The following is a 10,470-nucleotide window of genomic DNA, read 5'->3' as shown; positions in this document are numbered from 1 at the left end:
CTGTAATACGCAACCCCGTCTACTGGCTTATAACTGCGAGTGTTACCACTCCCTCCTGCTCCTATCTGCTGTGGTCGGCCAGTCCTCTGCCCAACATCTTCTCCACTCTAGGACCCGGGTGAATGCAAGGGCCTCTATTTTAACACTGCAGGCCTCTGTGGTGGAAGTGTTAGGGGAAGCACACGGACTGAAACTGCCCACCCTGGCCAGGCATCACAGTAACCATTAGAATGAGTTTTATGACAGGAGGTCCTGGTAAGGACCATGGAATTAATAAGCCACCACCAACTGGGAGAGTTCAGGAAAGGTCAAAAAGAGACACCACATGTCCGACCACCTCCCAGAATCCTCCTCACTGGCATCCATCTTGGCTGAACAAGGCGGGCACTACCAGGAAGGACTCTGAGTCAGAATGATTGGCTAAAGACAACCTGGACACTGATCCCATCACCATAAACCCCGAGACTGCGAGCCACCGTGGCAGAGCAGTTCTCCTGGGTTCCCTCCTGCTCTCCGCCTGGGCGCCCTTTCCCAATAAAACCTCTTGCTTTGTCAGCACATGTGTCTCCTCAGACAATTCATTTCTGAGTGTTAGACAAGAGCTCATTTTCGGGCCCTGGAAGGGGTCCCCCTTCCTGCAACAGGAGGAGATGGTGGACCACCCACTGGCTCTTACAATCTGTGTTGGGCAAGTTTCCTGGCCCTTCCCAGGTTCAACAGAGCAGGAATATATACTGGTAAATATTTTGAACAATAAAACAAGTTACCGTGTAAGTTATTTCATCCTTGTCTTAGCACATTCAGGCCACTAAAACAAAAATACCATAGCCTGGGTGGCTTAAAGAACAAACATTTATTTCTCACAGTTCTGAAGGCTGGGAAGTCCAAAATCAAGGTCCCAGGAGATTTGGTGAGGGCTTGATTCCTGGTACATAGCCATCTGTCTTCCCTCCATGTCATCGCATGGTGGAAGAGGCCAGGGAGCTCTCTTTCATAAGCACATCAATCCCTTTCATGAGGGCTCTATCCTCATGACCTAATTACCTCCCAAAGCGCCACCCCTGAAGACCATGCCTCCAAGGATGAAGTTTCTGCACGTGGATTCGGGAGGAAGACGAACATTCAGTTTACAGCAACCCCATTACTTAAAGTCCTTTCTTTGCAGGATGCAGTTCCTCTCCAGGAAGTGGATGGTCTCTCGAAGACGGGACACGTGGGTTCGCCCGGAGGGAAAACACAGAAACTGAGGCCAAGCACCAAGGCAGAGATGGCAGCTTCAAGCCTAAGGCAGAGGGGCCAGAGAGAGGTCAGGATTTTGGCTAATTTAAGAGACAGGTCAATCAACCTGACCCATGGTCAGAATAAAACAATGTGACAGAAAGTTCTAAATGTCCAGAAGTGTTACACCAGGTCTGCTACCTTACTGCTTACATGACTTGAGTCAACTTAGATGGCCTCTTTGAATGTCCTCATATGTAAGAATGCAAGTCAAAATAGCTGTCCGGCTTACTTGGTGTCAATGAGGGTGGGGGTAGGAATGGGGTAGGGGGTGGGGGTGAGGGTTGGGGTGGCTCCACTGTCAGCCCTAAAACTGTCAGCACTCCAAGTGGGGAAGCTTTGGTCCCGCAAGCTGTAACCACACTCACACACACACAACACATCTCTCTAACTCCTCTCATCACCTCATCATCAGAGTAGTTTGTTCACCCTTCTTATTTGTATCCATATGCCTTTCAACAGGGCTTCCCTGGTGGCTCAGACGGTAAAGCGTCTGCCTGCAATGCGGGAGACCCGGGTTTGATCCCTGGATTGGGAAGATCCCCTGGAGAAGGCAATGGCAATCCAACAGAAGCCTCCACATGCAGGAGAACCCCTCTGATGAATGATCCTGAGAAGGCCTGGACGCAGAGGGAAGGACCTCACTCCACTTGGCCATGTCTGGAATTAGCCTCATTTCCTTTATTTCACCAGACACCCATCCCTCAGAATGGAAGGCAGGACAGGATGGGGTTTCTCAACCTGGCCTGACCACTAGAGCCACGATTAAAAACTAGATTCCTGGGCTCCACCTTCTGGAGACTCTGATTCACCTTGTCACACGAGCATATGTTCCTCGGTTCTTTGTCTCGTCACAACAAAGATTTGGAGTGACGGACATTAAAGCCCCCTCGGCGTGTCACAGCTCTCAGGTCTTGGATAGACCATGTTATAGCTCTCAGGTCTCAAATGGACCATGTTACAGCTCTTAGACAAATCAGTGTTAGAGCTCAGTGTTACAGCTCTATTTTATTTAGAAGATAGCAGGAAAATCCATCTTCGCGGTGTGAGGGCATGCCGATCCAAGGACATGAGGAGAAGAGCGCCCCAGCGCGGGAGAGAGAGCGAGCTAGCTTTGGCTCCTCTTTTTATATGTTTTCCTCTCCCTGGGCCTGTCCTATGTAAATTGGGCCAGCCAGGAGTGTTGTTTGTTTTTCCTGAGGTCCTCACTCCGGTCCTCGGACCTTTTGTTTTATTTTCGCGGGCTTTTCCCTTCCTTGTCTTTTAGCCACCACCATTTTGGACTCCTTTTCCCTGTTCTACCTACCTAACAACCTGGTGATGGGGAGGGGGGCAGGCTGAATCACAGAAGGTGATCTGTGCCACCCCCACTGGACTCCCATTCAGCCCCTCTGCACAGACCTCGTGAGGTGCCCCAGCAGGGAGGGCCCAGGCATCTCAGGTGGCACGAGCCCTGGCAGCAGGGAGAAACCTGAGTGGGCCCAGGTTATCTGATGGCACACCTGCACTGGCCCCGTGCTCACGTCTTGAATATCACGATCAGGGGAAGGCTCAAGAAGAGGCTCCCAGGCAGAACACACAGGTCACCGTGCAAGCTATGCTGGGGTCAGAGGAGGTAGTAGGAAAAGGCATTTCTCCTTTTCTGCTGTCAGTCCCTCAGAACCAAAGGCGCTGCAGGCTTCCCCGGCTCCTCTAGACACATTCACTAATAGCCCTGGAGTTTCTCTCATTATATGTCGGTCAACATGGTGGTGAGTGCCTTGAGGGCTGGGTTAGGTCTTACTCCTCTCTGCTCAGTGCTGGCACACAGTGCTTGCTGAATATTTCATTAATAAAGGAGAGGTGGTAACACTTACCATGTTACCACAGGTCAAAAAAAACCTGATACTCACACCCACTAGGCACAGGGGAAATGCATGTGCTCACCTCTGAGGGGTGGGGAAACCCCACCCTTAGTCACCCAGCTAGAGGCTGAGCTTTGCATGCCCTGATTTGCAAGGGTACTAAATTACCTTTGGCAACAGGGAACCCTTTGACATGATAAGTTATTTGCCTCTTCACAGGAAATACCTTCCTCTCCACCAGCCTCCCCCACACTGCATAGAATTAGTAGGTTAAGAGTATCTGCCCTTAAAAAATGGAGAAGGCAATGGCACCCCACTCCAGTACTCTTGCCTGGAAAATCCCATGGATGGAGGAGCCTGGTAGGCTGCAGTCCAATGGGTCGCTAGGAGTCGGACACGACTGAGCGACTTCACTTTCACTTTTCACTTTCATGCATTGGAGAAGGAAATGGCAACCCACTCCAGTGTTCTTGCCTGGAGAATCCCAGGGATGGAGGAGCCTGGTTGGCTTCCGTCTGTGGGGTCGCACAGAGTCGGACACGACTGAAGCAACTTAGCTTCTTAAAAAAAGAAAGGGAAAGCTTTTTTTTTTATGGATGCATGCCAGTTAATGAATGTGGAGGGAATGATAGAGTCAGAAATTTACATTTTACAGCTTCCAACCTAACCACTGATTTAGGCGAGGATAATCGATAAAAGCTAAGATCACAGCCAAATGATGAGGTTCAGGAAGGAATCTCAGCCCTACACTGATCCTCAAGCCCCCAAATCAGGATCCCACACTTCACTGAAGCCCAGACAAAGGAGAGGACCACAGTTAAGACAGGTTCCAGATAGGCTTATTAGGTTATTTAAATAAAATTAGGTGACTGTTTCTGCAGGTAAAAGGCCAGGAGAATTACCAGGGGAGGAATTTCCCTTTCCTCACATCTGCCTCACTGTAGCCATTCCCCTGGGGATGCCAGGTCTGGGCAGTGATCAGAACCAGGACAGCACCTGCCAGTGATGATGTCTGCAGTCATCCCATCCCCCAAAGCCTACCTGCAGAGTCCTGGCTACGGAACACGTGGCTCTCCTCCGGTGGCTATCCTCTGGGCACGGAAGAGGGGATTCTCTGCTGCCAGGCCTCTTGGAGCCGAGATAGAAGGGACAGCAACAGAGAGTCCAGCACAGCCAGCCCCTCCCAGGAACACCGAAGACCCCTGGAACAAGAGGCCTGGCTGTGACTGCCCCTTCTTACTAGTTTCAATCCTCACCCTCTGCCAATGCCAAGGCCCTGGCGCCAGAGGCCCTTCCTTGTCAATCTTTCTCACCTCTCTCTGGTCTGCAGATGTGTAGTCAGGGTTCCCTGGGACACCTAACCACTGCCCCCACAACACACCTGTGATCCAGCAGCAACAGGCCCTGCTCCTGTAGCTCCTTCACCTCCTTGCTGGCTCCAAACAGGTCCCACAGGGTCAGCTGGGGCTCAAACTGCTGCCAGTGCTGGGAAAACAAGAAGGGGCAGAGGTGCAGGAACCACAAGGTGGGGAGCTGGCAGGGGCTTTTCTAGGCCACCTGCCTGGGGGTGTAGTGAGGGGTGGCTCCAGGCCAGCACAGAGATCTTAGAAACCGACTTAGAAATCACGCACACCAGGACCAGGTCAATGGGTCAGCAGGAAGGTGGGCTCCTTCACTCCTATTCCATGTCCAAGCCAGATCCGGCTCCCAGCCAAGCCAGGTCTTCCTTTGCTCATTCCCCTCCCTGTTCTGGTCAGAGTATGGCCAACCCTAGTTGGAGCTCTCACTGGAAAAGACCCTGATGATGGAAAAGGTTGAAGGCAAAATATGAAGGGGGTGGCAGAGGATGAGATGGTTAGATAGCATCACCAACTCAATGGACAACATGAATTTGAGCAAACTCGAGGAGGTAGTGGAGGACAGAGGAGCCTGGCATGCTACAGTCCTTGGGGTTGGAAAGAGTCAGACGTGACTTAGCAACTCAACAACAAGTCCAGGTTCTAGGGCTCTAATTTCATCTAGAGCAGTTCTGGGCTTCACTGATCTTTATTGCACTTACTATCTGAGCTTTTAGCTCTGCTTAAAAAACATTTGAAAATTCTTAATCCGGCCTATTCCCTTAGATGGCTGAGAAAGTCAATGTTCAGAGGTGAAAGGAGGTGTCTAAGCTGCAGCAGATGAGGACTAGAGCCCAGGCCTCTGCAGCCCTGGTCGCGGGTTCTCCCCATCACCTCCCTGCCCAGTGCTCCCGCCCATCCGGTCTCAGCTAGACCAAGACCCAGCTCTAGCTGCCAGTGCCAGAGGAATGGGAGGGTGTGTGTGTGTGTATAGAAGACAGAGTGAGACAGAGTGATTCTTACCAGGTAAGATAGACCTCTTACCTGGTGAGTGATGCCCACGTCTGTGCGTAGCCCCATGGCCAAAACTTCCTCCAGCCTGAAAGAAAAACCAATAGGGGGTCTTGGAGAGAAGACTTATACTTCTCCCATTCGTCAGACTCTAGTTGGGATATGTGTATGGGGGATTTATGAGGGTCACACAGCATGGGACAGGGCGGGGGAAGGGCAAGGCAGGAAACAAAGATGTGTAGGTGGGTGGCTCTTGGGGTCCAGGGGAAGCCTGGGCGGAGAGCCCTCAAGTGCTCACAGCTCCAGCTCACTCAGGGGGACGCGCCTCCGGGTGCCGTGACCAAACAGCATCACCTCCTTCATCCAGCTGTCAGGCTCTAGGGTCTGGATCCGAGCCTCTCGGGTGTGGCCCCCGGCCCCCTGGGGTATAAATCGCCCATGGGCCCCTGACAACATAAACAGGTTAACAGCAGCCTATACTGTGTGCTTGCCAGATGCTAACAAAGTCAGTGGTTCTCAAAGTGCGGCCTCTTGACCAACAGCATTTTATATGCTAGAAATGTAAATCCTCAGGTCCTGTCCAATTCCAGAAATTCCAGAATTTGGTTGGGATTCAGTTGGGTTTTAACAAGTGGTCCAAGTAATTCTGATGCATGCTAAAGATCAAGAACCACAGTGCCAGGTACTATCCCACGCACCTCAAAACACATACTTAAGAGCTCTACAAAGTAGGTAATACTTTTTGCCACACTCTACATATGAGGAAACAGAGGGCCGGAGAGGTTAAGCGGCCCAAGAGCACACAGCCATGATACTGCTCTCCTGAGTCATCCCATCTGTGGTTCATGGGACTCACCGGGCCCAACGCCAAGGTACTGACCACACTGCCAGTAAGTCCAATTGTGGGTACTAAGCGCCCCCTGTCGGGAGGGAGGGAACAGTCAATGCAGAGAGAAGTAGTTGGGCCGATCCCTGTTCAGGTAAGAGGCACCTGGTTACAATGTCCCACCATCTGAGGCCTTGGAAGCACCCTTCTCCCCAAAGGGCCACAACTGCCGTGTCATGCCTTAGCCCGCCCAGGCCCCACCTTCAGCTTCAGGACTTACATTCCGGGCAAAGTTGGAGACCTCATACTGGCGAAAGCCAGCCTCCCGCAGGACTGCCCGTCCCTCCTGGTACATCTCAGCGGCCAGTTCGGGGTCCGGGGCAGGAAGGGCACCCTGCTGCACCTGGGTGAAGAGTGTGGTGCCCCGCTCCAGGGACAGCTGGTAGAGGGACACGTGGTCATCACAGCAGCGCAGCAGTCCCTGCAGCTGCCTGAGCCACGGCCCCACCTGCTGTGCCGGCAGCCCTAGCATCAGGTCCACAGAAACACGCCCTGGGAAGAGGCGCTGGGCCTCTGCCAGGGTCTGCAGAGCATCCCTGGCCGAGTGTGTCCTCCCCAGCAGCTGGAGCTCAGTGTCATCTAGAGACTGGAGAGAGAGGGTGGAGTATAAGCACGCAGGCCAGCTCAGAGGGAGACAGAAACACCTGGCTGGACTTACTGCAGACACAGATCCAGGGGAAAACACAGGACATGGCAGGGAGCCAGAAGGTGGATGGTCAAGCCAGTAGCAAGGGTATCATTCACTAAAGGGCTACCATGTGCAAAGCATTCTTATGCAATATCTAATTTATGCCTAGAACTCTCCAACACTAGCTCCATTTTACAGATGACAAAACCGGAGTTCATTAAGTAGCTTGCCCAAGGTCAAACAATGGTGAAGACAGACCTGGAGATTAGGACTGTCTGACTCCAAAGCCAACAATCTTTTTTTGATTTTACTTTTTCTTTTGAAATTTTCAAACTTATAGAAAAGTTGCAACTAACATTTTTGCCACTTTTGCTTTGTCTCTCTCTAAATATATGCTAAGTTGCTTCAGTTGTGTCCAAGTCTTTCCAACACTATGGACCAAAGCCAGTCAGGCTCCTCTGTCCATCGGATTCCCCAGGCAAGAATACTGGAGTGGGCTGCCATACCCTCCTCCATGGGATCTTCCTGACCCAAGGATCAAACTCGTGTCTCTTACATCTGCTGCACTGGCAGGCGAGTTCTCTACCACTAGCACCACCTCGGGAGCCCCCTCTCTAAATATACACGTTCATTATTATGATGTTGAATTTTTTGAGAGTAAGTTATAGACCATGCTGTCTAAAAGAACCATCTGAGATGATGTAAATGTTCTGTAACTGCACTGTCCAAGATAGTAGATACTAACCACATGTAGTTGTTTATATTTTAGAAGTTAATTAAATTTAAATACTCCCATTCTAAGTGTTTCCTAGCATGAGGTCAGTGGCAACTATATTAGTCAGTAAAGATACAGATACAGAACATTTTAGTAGAATATGATACAGTAAAGATAAAGATACAGAACATTTTAGTAGAATATGATAGCCATTGCCCACAGGCTAGTAGGTACTTGTAATATGGTTACCTAAATGTAAAAAACATTTCTTAAGAATAAGGACATTCCCTTACACAACCACAATCTAATTACAGAGTTCAGGAAATGTAACATGGACACAATCCCATTATCTAATACAGAGTCTTATTCAAAGTTGGCCAATTGTCCCTAAATGTCTGCTGCAGTAATTTCCTCTTCCCACCCCAATTCAGTATTCAGTCAGGGGTCACACGTTGCACGCAGCTGTCACTGGCTCTTTAGTCTCCTTTAGTTGAGATCCTCATCCTGCCTTTGTCATTTATGATACTGACATTTTTGAACAGTACAGGTCAGTTGTTTTAAAAACTGCCTCTTAGGGAATTCCCTGGCAGTCCAGCGGTTAGGACTCAACGTCTTCACTGACAGGGGCCCAGATTCAAAATCCCTGGTCAGAAAACGAAGACTCCACAACTACATATTGTGGCCAAACCCCCCTCCACCCCCAACAAAATCTCTTAATTAGTCCTAGAGATCGCCGGTACATCATTGTGTTTACAGTCATCAATACTGTACTGTACATTAAAAAGTTGTTAACAGGGTAGATCTATCTCATGTTATCTGTTCTTATCCATGCGTATACAAAGTCTCTTAGGTGTCCTGATGTTTTCTCACAATTAGATTCAAGATATATAAGTATTTGGAGGCCAGAATATCTCAGAAATGGTGTGTCCCTTTCAATATGTCCCATAATGACAAAGCCCTGACCCCAAACTCTTTGGTAAGTGGTACATGTACTTGAAATGGGTGTGTGTGGAGTGGGGGTGGGGATACCGGCTATAGAAATACCAAGGGCCAACCTGAGAGGAACACGTTTCTCTCCCCACTTAAAACCCTTCAGTGACTCCCTTGTCACCACTAGGCAAAACCGCAAGTTTCCTAGTATGGTGCTGAAGACTTTTGGGCCCCAGCTTGCAACTTTGTCCCCAGCCTCTCCAGTCACAAGGAATGGCTCAAAGGTCCCCCCAAACAGGAAAGCTCTTCCAAATCCTGTCTTTCCCCACCCCAACATCCTCCTCTGATGGACTCCTCTTCCATATTCAAACATCACCTTCTCCAGGAAAGTTTCCATGATTTTGTCAGACTGACATGCCCTTAAGGCCATACTCTTGAAAGCCTTTTGTAGAGACCCCATTCACAACCAGACTTTATCATGCTGCAATGATCTGACCACCTGTCTGCCTCCTTCTGTGTCTCCAGTCAGGTAGTAAATCTTTCAAGCATCTATTGTGTGCCAGGAATTGTAGTGGCTGCTTGTAATACCATGATGAACAAAAAGGGATGCATGATCCCTGCCTATTAGGGCTTGTAGTCTAGCATAGAAACAGACAAGTAGGTGTCACCTCACACTTTTCAGTGCCTACAGGGCCCTCCCACACAGAAGGAGCTTCGTAAATATTTGCCCTGTGAATGAATGTGACTGGATGAGAGACATTCTGGATGCCCCAGGATAAGGTGGGTGAGATGGGTTACCTGGAGGCCAATGGACAACCTGTTGACTCCTGCTGCCCCAAATGCTGCCAGCCTGGAGCCTGAGGCGGAAGTGGGGTTGGCCTCCAGCGTGACTTCGGAGTCTGCAGGCAGGTGAGCTGCCTGGGCCACTGCCTCCAGGACAGCTGCCACAGTATGGGGGCTGGCCAGACTGGGGGTACCCCCACCAAAGAACACAGACTCCACTCTAGGGAAAGAGAATGGAGATGAAAATGTGGGGGAGCCCTCCAGGATGCCTGCAACCTGTTCTGCTGCCCTACATAATTCCCAAGACCCTGGCCCCAGGACCCACCGTCGCACTCCGCTGAGTCGCAGCAGCGTCTGAGCCTCGATCACCAGGCAGCGCCTCAGAGCAGCCTCGTCCACACCACGGGGGATGTACTTGTTGAAGTTGCAGTAACTACAGCGCTTCTCGCAGTAGGGCCACTGGGGGCAGGGGGCATGTGAACCGGATGAGAGGTGACCCTGGGCTGCCCCGGCCATTTCCAGGGTTCAGTCGCACACGCCCCCATCCTGATTCCGAGGTCCGTCAACATCTAAGCCACACAACTCTCCAAGGGGATTAGTAAGCCAATTTCAGTAGGAGAAAACTGAGGTTCAGAAGGGAAATGACTTGTCAAGGTCAACGAGATTGTGAGCACCAGAGACTTCAGTTCTCCGGACCAAGATCTTTCCCTGCCAGGGAACAGGTCCCAGACCTCGTCTAGGGCCGGTGAAGGACGGCAGGTGGGCCCACGGCGTGACAAGCGCCACGGGGGCTCGCGGTCCTCCGCTCCCGCGACTCCGCCTCCCCTCCCCACTCACGTGGACGTAAAGCGCGGCGCGCTGGCTCCCGGGCGCAGGACTCTGGGGTCCTCCCGTGTCCTCCGCGGGGCGGCGCCTCTGAGCCATCTTGGCGGCCTTCACCCAGCCGCGGGCCTGGGACCGCGGGAGGGCCATGGCGCCCGCTATGGCTGAGCGGCCCGTTGCGCGGGTCAGGACGCGAGCCCGAGACAAGCCCAGGGTAGGTCTTACGGTGCGCGCAG

General features: G+C 51.3%; 1 protein-coding gene across 4 annotated transcripts; it reads right to left on the bottom strand.

Annotated features, from left to right (window-relative positions):
• Positions 1–834: 834 nt before the first annotated feature.
• Positions 835–10,464, bottom strand: RSAD1 (radical S-adenosyl methionine domain containing 1). Of its 4 annotated transcripts, none has more exons than XM_010842795.1 (10): positions 10,250–10,464; positions 9,738–9,871; positions 9,428–9,632; positions 6,577–6,942; positions 6,327–6,390; positions 5,769–5,916; positions 5,504–5,558; positions 4,504–4,607; positions 4,164–4,324; positions 835–1,282 (listed from the first exon to the last, which is right to left on the bottom strand). In XM_010842795.1, exons 1-9 carry the CDS (start codon positions 10,382–10,384, stop codon positions 4,207–4,209), a joined length of 1,329 nt encoding a protein of 442 aa, XP_010841097.1. In that variant the 5' UTR covers positions 10,385–10,464; the 3' UTR covers positions 835–1,282; positions 4,164–4,206. The 4 variants fall into 4 exon arrangements, with proteins under 4 accessions (XP_010841097.1, XP_010841098.1, XP_010841099.1 ...); XM_010842796.1 differs by lacking the exon at positions 835–1,282 and adding an exon at positions 3,645–3,682; XM_010842797.1 differs by lacking the exon at positions 835–1,282 and having other exon boundaries at positions 4,242–4,324; positions 4,436–4,607.
• Positions 10,465–10,470: the final 6 nt, after the last annotated feature.

The sequence above is a fragment of the Bison bison genome, unplaced genomic scaffold, assembly GCF_000754665.1.
Source record: "Bison bison bison isolate TAMUID 2011002044 unplaced genomic scaffold, Bison_UMD1.0 scf7180017864180, whole genome shotgun sequence".
NCBI classification, from domain to species: Eukaryota; Metazoa; Chordata; class Mammalia; order Artiodactyla; family Bovidae; genus Bison; species Bison bison.
The sequence above is the reverse complement of the archived record's forward strand: the minus strand, read 5'-3'. Positions and strand labels throughout refer to the sequence as shown.

Coding starts and splice junctions, on each gene's coding strand:
- RSAD1 (XM_010842795.1), bottom strand. CDS start 10,384: ATGGCCCTCCCGCGGTCCCAGGCCCGCGGCTGGGTGAAGGCCGCCAAG. Junction 9,633..9,737: donor CGACTCAGCGGAGTGCGACG/GTGGGTCCTGGG, acceptor CTCTTTCCCTAG/AGTGGAGTCTGTGTTCTTTG. Junction 5,559..5,768: donor CCCCTGAGTGAGCTGGAGCT/GTGAGCACTTGA, acceptor TTTTTCTTTCAG/GCTGGAGGAAGTTTTGGCCA.